Raw genomic sequence first — 17,930 nt, forward strand, 5'->3', positions numbered from 1 at the left:
CACCCTACTGGCTGAGATGTGGGGGTGCTGTTGCCACGCCCCTGGTGTTACTGTTTTTTTGTGGATTTGCGTGTGGTGTGTGTGTGTGTGTGTGTGTGTGTGTGTGTGTACTGTATGTAACTGGTTGTGTGTGTGTGAGTAATGGGATGTGTGTGTCTCTCTGTGTTGCAGTTTGTGTTCCGTAATATCGTAGTGTTAGTGTTAGGATCTGTGTGTGTGTGTGTGTGTGTGTGAGTAACGGGATGTGTGTGTGTGTGTGTGTCTCTGTTGCAGTTTGTGTTCCGTAAGATCGTAGTGTTAGTGTTAGGATCTGTGTGTGTGTGTGTGTGAGTAACGGGATGTGTGTGTGTCTCTGTTGCAGTTTGTGTTCCGTAAGATCGTAGTGTTAGGATGTGTGTGTGTGTGTGTGAGAGTAACGGGATGTGTGTGTGTGTGTGTGTCTCTGTTGCAGTTTGTGTTCCGTAAGATCGTAGTGTTAGTGTTAGGATCTGTGTGTGTGTGTGTGTGTGTGTGTGTGATTAACGGGATGTGTGTGTGTGTGTGTGTGTGTTGCAGTTTGTGTTCCGTAAGATCATAGTGTTAGTGTTAGGATCTGTGTGTGTGTGTGTGTGTGAGTAACTGTATGTGTGTGTGTGTGTGTGTGTGTGTGTGTGTGTGTGTTGCAGTTTGTGTTCCGTAAGATCGTAGTGTTAGGATCTGTGTGTGTGTGTGTGTGTGTGATTAACGGGATGTGTGTGTGTGTCTCTGTTGCAGTTTGTGTTCCGTAAGATCGTAGTGTTAGTGTTAGGATCTGTGTGTGTGTGTGTGTGAGTAACGGGATGTCAAAGTCAAATTTATTTGTATAGCACGGTTTACAGACGGCTGAGCCGCACCAAAGTGCTTCACAGTAAAGTGCAAATATGCAGAGAGTAAGTAAAAAGAGACACATATTTAGTTAAAAAGATAAAGTGAAACAAATAAAAACAAAAGGAGGGATATCAAGAGGTAACCATGGGACACTGTAGACAGGTGCTTAAAAGAAGGGGAACCCTAATTAAAAGCAAGTGCAAAGAGATGGGTTTTTAACAAGGATTTAAAACTGTGCACAGACTGGGCCGCACGGATGTGGAGGGGGAGGCAGTTCCAGAGACTAGGGGCTGCAACCGCAAAGGCTCTATCCCCCTTTGTTTTTAGCCTGGTCCTGGGCACTTCCAGTAGCAGCTGGTCAGCTGACCGTAGTGCTCTGGAGGGGATGTGGTGATGGAGGAGATCAGACAGGTAAGTGGAGGCCAGACCATGGAGGGATTTGAATACAGTCAGTAGGAGTTTGAAGTCTATGCGGTAGCGGATGGGTAGCCAGTGGAGTGATGCAAGGACCGGGGTGATATGTTCGCGCTTTTTTGTACAGGTGAGTAGTCGAGCAGCTGAGTTCTGCACTAACTGTAGGCGGCGGAGTTGAGATTGGTCAATGCCGGTGTAAAGAGCATTGCAGTAGTCCAGTTGTGAAGTGATGAATGCATGGATAACTCTCTCCAGAGCACTGCGGGGCAGGTAGGCTTTGGTCTTGGCTAGGGTTCGTAGGTGGAAAAAGCTTTTCCTAACCACTGCACTGACCTGCTGCTCAAACTTGAAGGCACTGTCAAAGATCACCCCCAGATTTCTGACAGAGGGCCTGATGTTGGAGGCGAGAGGGCCCAGGGCATCGGTGGAAAATGCCGGAGAGGTTTTGCCAAAGACAATTATCTCTGTCTTGTTCTCATTTAAATTGAGGAAGTTTGCACCCATCCATGCCTTGATGTCCGCCAGACAGTCAAGCAGTGAATGGAGCGCAGCCTGCCCATTGGCCTTTAGGGGGAGATACAGCTGGACGTCATCGGCAAAGCAATGGTAAGAGATGTTGTGTCTTGCCAGGATTTCCCCTAAGGGTAAGATGTAAAGAAGAAATAAGATGGGACCTAGTATAGAGCCTTGAGGGACCCCACAGGTGAGGGGGGCAACAGAAGAGATGCAATCTCCCAGTTGAACAGAGAAGCTCCTGTCAGCCAGATATGACTGAAAGAAGTTCAGGGCTGTGTCTTTGATGCCTACACGATGTTCAAGCCGAGACAGCAGGATCCCGTGATCCACGGTGTCAAAGGCTGCTGTCAGGTCTAGCAGCACCAGGATCACAGGGCTACCTGAGTCAGCGGCTAGGAGCAGGTCATTTAGCACTCTCAGGAGAGCAGTCTCTGTGCTGTGGGCTGTTCTGAAGCCGGACTGGAATTTCTCAAAGATGTTGTTATTGGTAAGAAATGATTGCAGCTGGACATAAACTTCTCGCTCAAGGACTTTAGACAGGAAGGGTAGTTTGGAGATTGGCCTGAAGTTTGAGAGAGTAGAAGGGTCCAGGTTTGGTTTCTTTAGTAATGGCTGCACCACAGCATGCTTGAAGGCACCTGGGACACAGCCAGAGGACAGGATGCTGTTGACCAGCAGGAGGAGGAAGGGGGCAACTGAGTCAAAGACAGTAGCATCTTTGAATAGGCAGGAGGGTAGACAGTCAGAGGGGCAGTTGGAGGGCTTCAGATGTCTGACTGCAGCAGATAGGGAGGACAGAGAAATGGGCTCAAACTGCTTGAGGGCAACTGGCTGGAGGAGGGGGGGAGGGGCAGGGAGTGGGGTGGTGGAGGTACCAGAAGGCCTCAGTGCTGCTATCTTGTCTATGAAGAACTTTTGAAAGCTTTCACAGAGGGCAGGTGAGGGCACAACAGGGGAGACATTTCGGGGATTAATGAGAGAATTTAATGTATTGAAAAGAACCTGGGGTTTGTGACTGTTGCTGGAGACCAGGGTGGAGATGTATTGTGATTTGGCGGCTTTAACGGCCCGGTGGTAGTTCCCAAACAACATCGGAGGATTTGGAGGGACACATGGAGTCGGTCCTGTGGATGTGTGTGTGTGTGTATGATTAACGGGATGTGTGTGTCTCTGTTGCAGTTTGTGTTCCGTAAGATCGTGGACGTGCGTCGTGAGGAGGAGGAGCGACAGCGGCGTCAGCACGAGTCTCCGCCCCTCCCCGCCGACCACCCGGTACGCAAGCTGTTCCAGCGCTTCAAGCAGCAGCGCCAGCAGCCCCAGAGCCACACACACACACTCACACACACACTCACACACACACACCCGCCGCAGCAGAGGGGCTCGTCCAGCTGCAGCAGTGTGGTGACCATCAGCCAGATCACGCCCATACACAACGCCCTGGCCTGCCCACGGCCCACACACACACACACGCACGCGCACGCACACACACACACACACCCCGCCAAGCCCAACAACAGCGCGGCCCTGGAGTCCAGCTCGCGGCCGCCCCAGAGGCAGACCTCGCCGCACCTGAAGGTGACCAACGCCGTGCGGGTCAAGCCGACGGGGTCGGCGGGCCTTAGCAACGCCCCCAGGGCCGTCTCCATGGAGCGCCTCTCACCCCTCGGGGTCAGGGGTCACGAGGGTAATGGCGACGGAACGTCCCGGAAGAACTCGCTGCGGAAGACGGACTCGTGGGACAGCGGCTTGACCCACAGTGACCAGCGCCTGGACCGCCTCAGTGAAGGGGGGGAGCGTGTGTGTGTGCAGGCAGGGGAGCGTGTGTGTGTGCAGGCAGGGGAGCGTGTGTGTGTGCCGGGGGGAGAGCGTGTGTGTGTGCAGGGAGAGGAGCGTGTGTGTGTGCAGGGAGAGGTGTGTGTGCAGGAAGGGCAGCGTGTGTGTGTGCAGGGGGAGGTGTGTGTGCAGGGAGGGCAGCATGTGTGTGTGCAGGAAGGGCAGTGTGTGTGTGTGCAGGGAGAGGAGCGTGTGTGTGTGCGGGGAGAGGTGTGTGTGCTGGAGGCTCGGCTGGAGTTGCGAGGGGAGCTGCGGGCTCTGAGTGGACGTCTGGCGTCTCTGGAACACAAGGTTGGACAGATACTCCACCTGCTGACCGACCAGACGGCCACGCCCACACACACACCTGCACACACACACACACCTGCACACACACACACACCTGCACACACACCCACACCTGCACACACTCCCCCACACACACTCACCCCCAGGCCCCCACGGTCCAGACTCAGAGCTCAGGACATCTTCTCTGTGTCCACCCCCGTCTCTCCAGACTCAGACAAGGACGACCGGTCACTGTGAGAACAAGAACACACACACACACACACACACACACGCACAGACCAGTCCTTCTCCTACACACACTCTGCCCCTTGGGAGGTAGTGCAGTGCAAAGCTACAGCAGCTGGGACACTGTCACACTGGATTGTTTATGAACACCCAATGATCTATGGATATGTTTATAACACATTTATAAACACCCAATGATCTATGAATATGTTTATAACACATTTATAAACACACAATAATCAGTGAATGTGTTCATTGCACATGTATGAGGTTGAGACATGTGAATGGGCTCATCACATCTATATCCCACCTGACATGACTACATGAGTGACTTGTGTAATCCAACACACACACACTAGCCTGTTAGATTCAGAATACACTCCCACATGTCCAGTTAGAGAATGCCCTACAGCAGTGGAGAGCCCAGGTCACACACACACACACACACACACATACCCTATATCATCATTGATTGTGTAGCACACTCATACACAGTACACATACACAAACTAGATGACTATAGCACACACTCTCACACCAGCCCTCTCCTTGGTTTAGACCATGTCCAGGTTGAATGCTGTCACACACACACACACACACACACACACACACACACACACACACACACACACCTCTTGTGAATATACTACATGCATGTCCAGCTGGTTTCTGGCCTGCCAAAGAACAAAAGTGTGAAATAAGTTCACCCTGATTTATTAGTGATTTACTGATGATTAATTAATGATTTATTAATGATTTACTGATGCCTAGCCTGATATGACCCAGAGCACTTGTTTATGTGGGAATGCATCGTATAGACCCCGTATATGCCCTGTATACTGGCCTGAGAGACTCTTGATCATGAGAAGAATTGATCAGTGGGAACGCCCCGTAAAGACCCCATATTCGCCCCGTATACGCCCCGTATATGAGCCTGTAGCGCTGTGACTCTTGATCATGAGAAGAGTTTATCTGTGGTGACGGTCCGTATATGCCCCGTATATGCCCCGTATACACCCCGTATATGAGCCTGTAGCGCTGTGAGACTGGAGCTCTGTGCATGTAGAGAGCAGCTACAGCTGTAATGTCACATGACTGTTCACCTCGTTAATGTTATGTACCATAATGAATATTATTTTAATATAATATACCCTGACACAATCCTGCTGCACATGGGCCCTTTCCTCAGAAATAAACATTGTTTTCATACACCTGTAGTTTACTTGTAAAATATCTTTTGTCCAGTGCTAATATGCTATACTGTGTACAGTAGGTGTGTGTGTGTGTGTCTGTGTTGGGTTGGAGTGGTATGGTGTGTATCTCTTGTTTATGAGTGTAAAGGAGTGTGTGAGTGTGTTTCTTTACGAATCTTAGTTTATATAGAAATGAATATTAAGTGACACATATACGTAAGAGGGCGATAATAGGTGTCATTCCGATATCAGTGCTAACCAGGCTTGTGCAAAATTCAGAATTGAATTGAGAATGACTCCTAAATTCCAATTCAATTCTTGAGTTTGAATTGAATTTGAATTGAGGTCAAAAACAGGATGCAGAATTCCAATTCGAATTTGAATTAAGGGAAGTAGAATTGAAATTCAATGAAATTCAAATCAATTCATATACATAATATAAGGGTACGCTGCAAATTATTTGATTCTTATCAAGATAAAAAAAATAGATTAGAAGTGTTAGATCATTTATATTGTTTGAAGCGTGAATTTCTTACTTTACGTAAGTGTTCAACTTTACACTATCTTAAATCAAGCACATCTTTTTTTTGTCTCAAATAGGCATGAAATCTTAAAATGAGGTAAATACTGTTAAAATGAGATCTTTTACATCTCTCCCTCAAATTCTCATCAAAATAAAGCTTGTTTTAAGATTAAGTGACAAGAAAATTTGACTTAATTTAAGATGACATTTAAGATTTAAGATATCATCTTAAAACAGCAGTTTATGCTTATAACAACTTATGTAACAACTTTAATTATATGTAATCTAGACTTGTCACAAGCTGTGGTACTGTGGCGCAACAGGTTACAGCATTAGTACCTTCTACTCGTCCAACTACCCACGGGGACCCGGTTCGAATCTCACCTGCGGTCCAGGGATGGAAATTAGCACCAGCCACCAGCCAAATGCTGGTAAAATGTGAGAGTGGCTGGTAGATTTCAGACACAAAGTCATATTTTAACATTGAGTGGCTGGTTAATTCCACCAGAAATCTGCTATTGGCTGATAGATTGTCACATTTTCAAATTTTAATTTCCACCCCTGCTGCGGTCATATCCGAATCTCTCCCCAACTCTTTCACTCACCTACCCGCTTCCTGTCTATCTTCATTGTCCTATCTGAATAAAGGCAAAAAGTCCAGAAAATATTCTTCCAAAAAAAAGGAATATAATCTGAGGCTGTTTAAATTTAAGTAATCTCATTTTACAACCAGCATTTTATGCTTATATTAAGTATATTTTACTTATTTTGGGGATGTAAAAATTATATTTAGAAGTAATCTTAAAAACAGCAATTTCAGCTTATGTTAAGTTTCCAAATACCTCTGTAGACATGCTTATTGCTAGATTTTTATTTATTTATCTTAATTCACAAAATCTTGTCAAGTGAAATTTCACTTGTTTTGAGTACCTTTTACCTCAGATTTAGTGTTTTTATCTTGTTTTTAGACACCCTTTTTTGCAGTGTTTAACAATTAAGTTTCACAAAATGTCAGATATAATCTCAACAAACACACAATTTATAATTGAAAACAGTAGTCAATTACATTTCCAATGTAATTTTCCCTGAACTGAATGTATGTGAGATTCAACACATTCTTCCTGTTATGTGACATGTGAATTTGTTTTGAATTGCCATGAATTGAATTCCACTTCCTGTCATTCCAATTCCAATTCCAATTCAACTTCCTGTGGGGTGGGGCCAATTCAATTCAAATTCCAACTCATGAATTGAATGGAGGCAAATTCTAAAATTCGGAATTGTGCACAAGCCTGGTGCTAACATTATTCGACATTGCTGTGCAAGATATGTAGGTCAACATAACACTAGCATGGTCTTCTATCTCCATATGAAGAATCAGAGATCATCAGGTGATTCAACGTTAGGGGTCTCTTGCAGCCGCGAGCACAACTCTGTCGTTGGGTAACTGACCGACAAACGCGAAAGGCTAGAATTGCAAGTCTGTCCCTCCTTGATTAACCTGTTCTGAAGCTGGAGGCCGAAACATGGCTTTCGCCATAGAGCAAATTGCTCGTATGTATTCTGAATGGCATATTTTACACTAGCAAGAATATTTTGATTTCTTGATGGAAGAAAACGTGTTTTTGCTAAGAATCAACTCAAAGAACTACACAGTGGAGCTTTAAAGAGGAACTATACAGGTTTTACGGTTGCAGATTTCTCTGCAGAGCTTCCCCTACAGCTTTAGCGTGTATATTTTACAACACTACTCAATGAACTCATATGATAGCCTACTCATATCAAAGTAATTTTCTCACGTTTCTGCAGCATTGTTTGATGTGTGACATCACTAACAGATATAGAGTTGTTCTGTCACGTAGAATAGCCAACTAATAAATTATAAGAAATTAAATAACAAATAATCATATAGGCTACAGCTGTCGCCTATTTTGCCCCTTTGTGTTCGACCGAGGTCACTATTGGTTTTTAATGTTCACGTCACTATTTGCATGAGCCACGACTGAAAAGACTTCCGATAATATCAAACATGTTTGATATTGTCGTAACGGCAAAACTAGAAAAATACTGACTCCGACGGACTTAAAACCGCTAAGATTGGCACCTTACACTAAACGATTTAGATGACGGGAGCGCGCCGAGATTCTAGTACAACTCCCAAGATTTCCGCCCGATTTTGGAAATTTAGTCGCCGACTGTTAAAACAGACCAAAATCGTGCAATGTAAGCCAGCCTTTAGATGTATGAGGGTCTGAGACTGTAGTCTTTCAAAAATCTTTTCCAAATCTTTGCAAAGTCTGTCAATGTAAGGTAGGCTTTAGCAGCCAAACTGGTTAGGGCTGGGCCTGGCCAGCTAGCATAACAAACTCAAAGCCTCCTAATTTAATCTGCTACTACTGGGTACCCAATATGTGCTACCTGCACAATCCGTTCTGTCAATTCTGTGCTGACAAACTATCCAACTGGCACATTTGTAACGTTTGTGTGTTTTAGCTTAAAGGAATATTTCGGTATTTTACACTTTAAGTCTGTTTTCTGTATGAGTGTTTGAGACCGAAATCTCGACGATTGAGCCCGTTTGTGGAATTTGGAAGATTTAGAATGGAGCTCTGTATGGCTCGCTTTGTGCATGCTCTATTCTGTCCTTGAGGAGGAAATACTTGCTAATTTGGTGTGATTAAACATAGAACAATACAACTAGGAGAGTGTTCATTGAATGCATGCATGCGTGTGCGCATTTGTGTGACAGAAACCGAAACTAATCGGTGGCAAGCTCCGCTTCAAACTGTTGGAAGGCTATTTAACCCTCTGATGCATGAATTATGAAAGCCTGAGACAATGTTTTTTTAAAATTTGTTTTTACTTTACTTATGACATGAAAATAACAAATATTCCATTTTTTTTCAAAAATATAATTTTTTCAGAAAGTTACGAACATGTCCACTACAGTGGACTACATGCACCTCGGCACTCAAACATAAAAGTGTAATCCTAATGTAAAAATTAAACAAACTGAGTTTTTCTCAAATTAACCTCATTTTATGCTCATCAATCATTAGTTCATTAATCCTATCAACTATTTGCACCCTGACTCTCTGCATCTCCGTCATAATCCTCATATCCCATACCTCCATGTCTCTTGAAATATCTTTTTTAAAAATATAAGAGTAATATTGTTCCTTAGATATTCCTGCATATCATCATATTTTTTTTACCTCTAGGGTTGTCCTGTTATAGGAGGATTGACAGGATATTCTAGCAATGGTCAACAAGTGTGGCTGACTGTCGGCCATCTTTGATTCAGACGAGGTTCACTTGTAATTACAACATCTAACCAATGATTACACCTCTATGGTTGGGGGCAGCAGAGAGCAGTCTAACGACTGATATGCAACTCAACCATAGAAACTATTGCATTTCGATGAAAATGACTTTTAAATAGCTGTCCACTGTAGTGACCGCTATGCGTATTTAACGGCATTTAATAGAACAACGTGGATTCTTGCAACTTCCATAGAAACAGAGCAGAGACTGTATAATGCTCTATTTAGCATTGAGTATTGTTAAGTCACGTTTAATAGAACATGATCAAGACATAGCCGTAACGTTGCTCCACAACTCGAAATAGGTGGGCAGTCACGCACGTAAAGTCACGTCACGGACAGTCAAATCCGATCTGAGTGTTGGGAGCTGTTCAGATTGAGACACATCTGTCCATATCCGATACGATTGCGATATGAAACTACCTCCTGGATGTGGTTTGCAACCGTTTTGCAAAAATCGGACTTCATGTGACCTGTCACTGTTCAGACTTCAAAAGTGACATCCGATTCAAATCTGAATGGACTCGGATTCAGAATCGGATTTTGGCTGGCAGTCTGAACGCAGCCTTATAGCGCGTTCACACTGTCTACCTCCGTCGACGGATCTCGGAATGCCTGTCTGCCGTATGTATATTTGCATACATGCGATCTGATTGGCTGATGGATCCGTCGCTGCCTGAAAAGTTGAACATTTCTCAACTTTTTTGACGGAGGCAGCGGAGCTGAAGGAACAGACTGACCCACAATTCCTTTCGAGTCCGGCCCATGCAAAGTCAATGAGATCCGTTGACGGACGTAGACAGTGTGAACGCCCTGTTAGTATTTACTGAACAAGGAGGAAGCATTACCCAAATATGGGCAGAGGGGCTGGGACAGGAAGTGAGTTGCTCGGTTTGTTCATTAGCAGGTTTTATGGAGTCAGTGAGGAATGATCAGGACAACGTGCAATTCCAATTCTCATATAACCCAGCTACTCTACTGCAATAACCCTCACCCTGGCATTTCTGAAACGCCTTTGTCAAATCCTGACCTAATCTTGTTTGGTAATGAGTCATAGAACTATGCATTTGGAGTCCGGTTACTTTGTAAAGAATCAAACGTGCTGCTTTGAGCCTTGACACCACGAGTTGTTACAACATGAATAGCCTATAAATATGAATTATAGGCCTATTATATGTTTGAACAGAAGCGTCTGCCCAATAGATCTGGCTACATAGGCTAGGCCGGATCACATCCACTCCACTCCTCCCCCCAATCCAAGGACAGGTAGTGCAGAACAACAGAGGAGCCCAAATGCATATTTTCGTGCCTCATAGGCCGGTTCTCAGAATTTTTCCAACTCTGCGTTCTACGCTCCACTCCCCTTGCTCCTTGTTGAGACGTGTCTGACATTTCTGCCTAAGAAACGTTTACAAACATGTCTCTAATTAAAATGTCATAGGTTTCAATGTAGGACAGCCTGGGGGATAGGCCAAATGAAAATAATGAGAAAAGTTCCGATTTCACATTATTGTTGTGCGGATTTTGGATTTCGGTTGTGGGTATACAAAGTGTAATATTCAAAACAAAAACACGTGGAAATTTCCTATTTTGTTTTTAAAAAATACAGATATACAGATACGATTGCGATATGAAACTACCTCCTGGATGTGGTTTGCAACCGTTTTGCAAAAATCGGACTTCATGTGACCTGTCACTGTTCAGACTTCAAAAGTGACATCCGATTCAAATCTGAATGGACTCGGATTCAGAATCGGATTTTGGCTGGCAGTCTGAACGCAGCCTTATAGCGCGTTCACACTGTCTACCTCCGTCGACGGATCTCGGAATGCCTGTCTGCCGTATGTATATTTGCATACATGCGATCTGATTGGCTGATGGATCCGTCGCTGCCTGAAAAGTTGAACATTTCTCAACTTTTTTGACGGAGGCAGCGGAGCTGAAGGAACAGACTGACCCACAATTCCTTTCGAGTCCGGCCCATGCAAAGTCAATGAGATCCGTTGACGGACGTAGACAGTGTGAACGCCCTGTTAGTATTTACTGAACAAGGAGGAAGCATTACCCAAATATGGGCAGAGGGGCTGGGACAGGAAGTGAGTTGCTCGGTTTGTTCATTAGCAGGTTTTATGGAGTCAGTGAGGAATGATCAGGACAACGTGCAATTCCAATTCTCATATAACCCAGCTACTCTACTGCAATAACCCTCACCCTGGCATTTCTGAAACGCCTTTGTCAAATCCTGACCTAATCTTGTTTGGTAATGAGTCATAGAACTATGCATTTGGAGTCCGGTTACTTTGTAAAGAATCAAACGTGCTGCTTTGAGCCTTGACACCACGAGTTGTTACAACATGAATAGCCTATAAATATGAATTATAGGCCTATTATATGTTTGAACAGAAGCGTCTGCCCAATAGATCTGGCTACATAGGCTAGGCCGGATCACATCCACTCCACTCCTCCCCCCAATCCAAGGACAGGTAGTGCAGAACAACAGAGGAGCCCAAATGCATATTTTCGTGCCTCATAGGCCGGTTCTCAGAATTTTTCCAACTCTGCGTTCTACGCTCCACTCCCCTTGCTCCTTGTTGAGACGTGTCTGACATTTCTGCCTAAGAAACGTTTACAAACATGTCTCTAATTAAAATGTCATAGGTTTCAATGTAGGACAGCCTGGGGGATAGGCCAAATGAAAATAATGAGAAAAGTTCCGATTTCACATTATTGTTGTGCGGATTTTGGATTTCGGTTGTGGGTATACAAAGTGTAATATTCAAAACAAAAACACGTGGAAATTTCCTATTTTGTTTTTAAAAAATACAGATATAATAGACCGTGAGCCAGGGCCTCAAATTATGGAAACCGTTACCGAAAAGGTGGCAAAGGCTACCATACCTTTCCTGAAAGCTTGGAATCTCAGCTTTCCAGTGATGTATGATGGCCATCTGACAAGAGTAGCTGTTTTGAGTTATGACACATAATGTAAACTATAGGTTGAAGAAATAATGCGTATAAATCAAGCAGAACACTGACCAATCTGATCATGATATTGGACATATAGGAATATTTTATATTGTTATGTTTGGTATCATTTTAAAGGGGAGACTCTGGGCTTTCATTTAAATCCTTTTGTGAACATTTTGGATTAGTACAGCCAACCCTGGAGCTCTTCAAACCTTTAATCACACACATTTTCCTGCCATTTCCGCCTAGGTCATCTTTTGTCTTTTAATCCTGTGGCACCAGGGAGCATCAGAGAAACAAAATCCAAACACTGAAATACTGGCATGACCCTAAGGGTTCAGAAAATGTATCATTTACCCATATTTACTGATTTGGAGGGGGTGATTTTCAGTCTTATATCAGACATGCCGTTTTTTCAAAGACAGAAACAGTAGTGTACTATTATCCCTAGGCTAATTTGTTGATATGTCGAGTTGAAAGTCTGAGGTAATTTTTTTTTTTTTTTAAGTTGTTATTCTGCATTTTTAGATAGTTCAAAAGGTCCTTAATACACATTTTATACAATTTTAATACATATTCACATTAAAAAATGAATGCCTTGTTCTCAGGCAAGAAAATACTGGTAAATAAGGTACTTTTTTTTTTTTTTTTAAATATATCACCACAAAACTTTCCCAGTTTATCACAAAGATTAAGACAAGTATTGCTTGTATTGCAGGTTTTCTTAAAAGTAATGACTAAATATGTAAATGAGGATTAATTTCTGAAATAGGCTAGCCTGGGTGTTCCCGTCCTGCCTTGCGCTATGATTTCATTCATGCTGCTAAGGCAGTCTGGAAACTACCACCCTAATTTTTGCCTGAGATAGGGGACCAATCACAGAACAGGGGGGAAAGCAAGACGATGATCAGCTATGCACAGATGCATTTGATAGACATCCGTGGTGCCCAATGAACGGATCTGGGCATTTTTTCAAATACAAAAAAATGAACGTCTGGTTGCCAGACCAAGTCTCATTTGAGAAGTGGTAGGTGCTAGCCAGGCTAAAAATAGGCGCTAATTTGGAGAAATGTTCAAACTTGACATGTATATATTGAGAGAGAATATGGCCCTTAGGAAGAGGATAATCAGTCTTGAAGAACCAACCGTTGGCGTTGGAGCTTCATGACAGGTTGTTGCAAAACAAATCCATCGAGATGTGAAGCATCTCAATTACAACCAGCCATGGTGACCTCTACCAACAGAGTTGGACTCCGATTCCTCTGTGCCTTCTTCTGTGAAGTCATTGCTATCTTGTCTTTTACCAAGCACTGATGAGAAGGAACAACGACTAAGAGACTCATTTGGCATGGATCTACTGTAGTGTATGCCATATCTCATGGCAAAGTGAAGACTTCCAAGCATATCCTTTTGACTTATGCTGTGAAGTCGCTTACTGTTAATGTCAATCTCATCAGAATATTACTAATACTAATAGATTTAGTCATTGTGTACCCTACAGTATGCTAGAGGAAATTGACATCTCATTATGCGTGCACAAGCTAGGACAGGATGGTGGGGTTACTCCAGACCAAGTGAAGCCATATGTGCCCACAGCTCTAGCCTGGGACAATATTGACAGGCTGAAAGAGCCACTTACAGGCCGTGGAACATCCCATAGGGTCAATGGTATAGCAGTGCAGCCTCGGATGTTAAGTCCTAGGTGTGGTCCTCCAACTAGATCCTATGTTGAGGTCAAGACAGATATCTGTGCTGATGCTTTGAAGAACTCCTTATGGTTGCAGACTGCACTCTGTCACAAATCAAAGCGTCCCTAGCTGGACAGGTTACAACATCTTAGCATCAAACTCTGTGGATGTTATTCCCAGTGTTTTCAGCTATCTGCCAACCATCAATGCCCCGGCCAGACTGATGGGATCTGTTCATGAGCTTCTCCTTCAAAGTAAAAAACAACTTCCTTACGCATTAGCATGTCAGTTGCCTTTTATCAGGCTCTCTACTGTAAAGTTACAGAAATTCTGTGGGCACATAGAGACAGGTTTCCCAACATTGTGCCAAGACTTGGAGTCTTCCACACCATCTGTATGTTCTTGGGAGTGATTGGGAAGTGCTTCCAGGCTGCAGGCCTAAGGAATATGCATTGAATCTGGAGCTGTGGCCGAGGGATCTGCAGGTGGTGTTAGTACAATAGATCTGAGATTCCATAAAATCATGTATGAATCCCTCCCTAAGCTAGTCTGGAATCAGTTTCACCAGTGGCTCACAAATAACCATCCTGATGCCCACGGTCTCCTAGATATCCTGCCCCTAGACTTGAGTGTCTTTTCTGAGGTTATATCATCAACCACTGTAGAAATATCACTTGACTGTACAGTCTTCAGAAAGGTCCATCAGTACTTCTGTGAATTCCTGCAGCATCTCAGGTCTCCGCAAGGTCTACTGGCCAGCTTTTGGATGTCATATATTGACATGGTGGAGGTTGTACTAAACCTTGTGAGGGCATCATGTGAAGGAAACTGGGCATTGCACATGGCTAGCATTCGATCAATCATCCCCTGGACCTTTGCCTATGATAATCTGAATTATGCAAGGTCACTCACTGCTTACTACTCAGAGATGAGCCACATTGAACATGAGAAATCAGATCTTTACATCTTCTCTAGGCTTTTCGGCCTAGCTGAGTGCAACAAACACATTTGGCTGGGTTCTGATTGACCAGGCCCTAGAGGGACACTCAGACAGCTTGAGGCACAAAAGGGTTCAGCTTGAAGGCCCAGCAGCTGTCTCAAGATATTACATTTCTGCTGAGTACAAAAGCACTTACCTGTCTATATTGAAAAGTTCCCTGGGACTCCAACAAAGTGACTATTCTCACAAGGACCTTGGACAAAGCAGAATTGCCAAAGATGAACACATTACAAGCACTGTGGATCTGATGGATTCTAGTTGGATAAGTCCATTTGCAGGTGGTGAGTCCCTCATTTCTCTGTCTACTGGAAGTACAGCACCAGCAGATGTTGCTGAAGACCTCCTGAATGCACACACCATTGGCAATAATGCCTACAGAACCTTCTCTGCTAAGCGTGTTGAGAATAATCCTCCTGCAAAGCAGTTCCATGCACCACTCTCCAAGATGAAACTGAAAACGTTCTCCTAAATGCAGGGAAAGGCAAAGACATGCACAACTGGGAATAAAGAAGATATCCTCAAAGCTGATAATCAAATATTTGCTCAGATGGTAGCCTACTGACTGCACAGAGTAGACAGCTCACCTGTGTAATAGATGGCATGGCACTTGTTCAGAAGTTGAACGGTGATGGCAAGACATTTGCTGATATTGCAGACTATGCCTTGTCCGCTGTGCAAGCTGAAGCAAGTCACAGCACCCGTGTTGACATTGTTTTTTATGTACACTATACTGCCAGAAGTATTCGCTCACCTGCCTTGACTCACATACGAGTTGAAGTCAGGACTCTGTGCAGGCCAGTCAAGTTCATCCACACCAAACTCTGCCATCCATACTTTTATGGACCTTGCTTTGTGCACTGGTGCACAGTCATGTTGGAACAGGAAGGGGCCACCCCCGAGCAGGGCTTGGTCCCTTAGTTCCAGTGAAAGGAACCCTGAATGCTTCAGAATTAACTAAGAGATTTTGGACTATTCCATGCTCCCAACTTTGTGGGATGTTTGGGGATGGCCACTTCCTGTTCCAACATGACTGGCCTGGACAGAGTCCTGACCTCAACCCAATAGAACACCTTTGGGATGAATTAGAGCGGATCCTGAGAACCAGACGCCTTGTCCAACCACAGTGTGTGACCTCACAAATGCGCTTCTGAAAGAATGGTAAAAAAATCCCATAAACACACTCCTAAACCTTCCCAGAAGAGTTGAAGCTGTTATAGCTGCAGAGTCAACTGATGTCATAATAAACCTTATGGATTAAGGATGGGATGTGACTGAAGTTCATATGTAAGTCAAGGTAGGTGAGCAAATACTTTGGGCAATATAGTGTATATAATGAGGCTTCTATCAAATACTTGGAGAGAGTGGCCAGAGGTGCAGACTCCGGCACAGAGGTCAAACAGATCACTGCATGGCACAGTTCAACAATGTAAGAAATTCCTACAAAGCAACAAAACAAACCTTGCTACCTTCTTGCTCAAGGATTGGGGCAAAGAACAGTCTAGAACAAGATTTTTCGGTGAAAAGGTTCTGTACACTACAACCAAAGATTACAAGGTGACCCAACAGGGAGTGCACAAGGTAGCAGACCTGTCGTCCACTCATAAAGAGGCTGAAACCTGTATGCTACTCCATGCTTGCCATGCTTCAAGGACTGATCACAAACCTGTCATCCTTGTGACACTGATGTCTTGGTGATAAGCATGGCTACCAGTGACACACTCACATGTGGCCTGTTCCTGAGGACAGGGACAAAGAATCGCACCAGCTACATAAACATCTCACAACTCACTTGTGGTCTGGGTTCACAGGTGTGTCAGGCTTTGCCTGGTTTACACGTATACACAGGCTGCGACACTGTAAGTGCATTTGCTGGCTGTGGTAAAGTGTCAGCCCTAAAACTTCTTCAGAAGAATGAAAATTTCTGTTAGACCTTTCAGAAGGTTGGGGCAGACTGGCAATGACACCTGAGTTGTATGCAGCCTTACAGGAGTTCACATGTCAAATGTACAGCTCCAAGTCCATAATCAGGCATTTACCTCCATGCTCAGATTCTCTCAGGAAGCACGGTCTCAGAGCTAACCATCAAGGTGCTATCTGGAGAAGATGCATCGAGAACAACCCTGAAGTTCCTTCCCCAGTTGAGCATGGGTGTTCTAGAGTGGACCAAGATGGTGACTTGCAGCTCTCCATAGACTGGTTCAATGTCTCCATTGGTCCACAAGCAGTACTTGAGTTGCTGTCCTGCTCATGCAAGAGGGACTGTGTCACTCCATCATGTCAGTGTGTTGCCAACAACTTTCCCTGCACTGACCTATGGCGTGCAAAAACCCGAAGGATGACTTGGCTGAACAATCGTATTCCTCTGATGAGGATTCCGACGAGGAGTTTGATTAGTGTTGTGGCCTTGAATGATGCAATCTGTGCGAAAATGTCATAAAATGTCATTGACCATGCCTAAAGGTCATGACCTTGACCTTTTACAGTAATGGCAATGTCATAATTGCGTTTACCACATCTCAAAATATAGGAATCCATGTCTCATTTGTTAATTGTTATGTTTTCTGCTTAATTTATAATATTATTTCCTCAAACGCCATGTCTGATATAAGACTGAAAATCACCCCCTCCAAATCAGATAGTATGGGTAAATTATACATTTCCTGAATCCTTAGGGTCATGCCAGTATTTCAGTGTTTGGATTGTGTTTCTCTGATGCTCCCTGGTGCCACAGGATTAAAAGACAAAAGATGACTTAGGCGGAAATGGCAGGAAAATGTGTGTGATTAAAGGGTTGAAGAGCTCCAGGGTTGGCTGTACTAATCCAAAATGTTCACAAAAGGATTTAAATGAAAGCCCAGAGTCTCCCCTTTAAAATGATACCAAACATAACAAAATAAAATATTCCTATATGTCCAATATCATGATCAGATTGGTCAGTGTTCTCCTTGATTTATACGCATTATTTCTTCAACCTATAGTTTACATTATGTGTCATAACTCAAAACAGCTACTCTTGTCAGATGGCCATCATACATCACTGGAAAGCTGAGATTCCAAGCTTTCAGGAAAGGTATGGTAGCCTTTGCCACCTTTTCGGTAACGACCAACCCCTCT

General features: G+C 44.0%; 1 protein-coding gene across 1 annotated transcript in view; it reads left to right on the forward strand.

Annotated features, from left to right (window-relative positions):
- The window catches only part of kcnh5b (potassium voltage-gated channel, subfamily H (eag-related), member 5b), a 42,567-nt gene extending 38,433 nt beyond the window's left edge, over window positions 1-4,134 (forward strand). Inside the window, exons 11-13 of the mRNA XM_062522208.1 lie at window positions 2,956-3,227; window positions 3,312-3,573; window positions 3,835-4,134. Coding sequence (XP_062378192.1) covers window positions 2,956-3,227; window positions 3,312-3,573; window positions 3,835-4,134 — 834 coding nt within the window. The remainder of the gene's footprint in view (window positions 1-2,955; window positions 3,228-3,311; window positions 3,574-3,834) is intronic.
- The last annotated feature ends 13,796 nt before the right edge of the window (window positions 4,135-17,930 follow it).

This window comes from Sardina pilchardus, chromosome 20, assembly GCF_963854185.1.
Source record: "Sardina pilchardus chromosome 20, fSarPil1.1, whole genome shotgun sequence".
NCBI lineage: Eukaryota > Metazoa > Chordata > Actinopteri > Clupeiformes > Clupeidae > Sardina > Sardina pilchardus.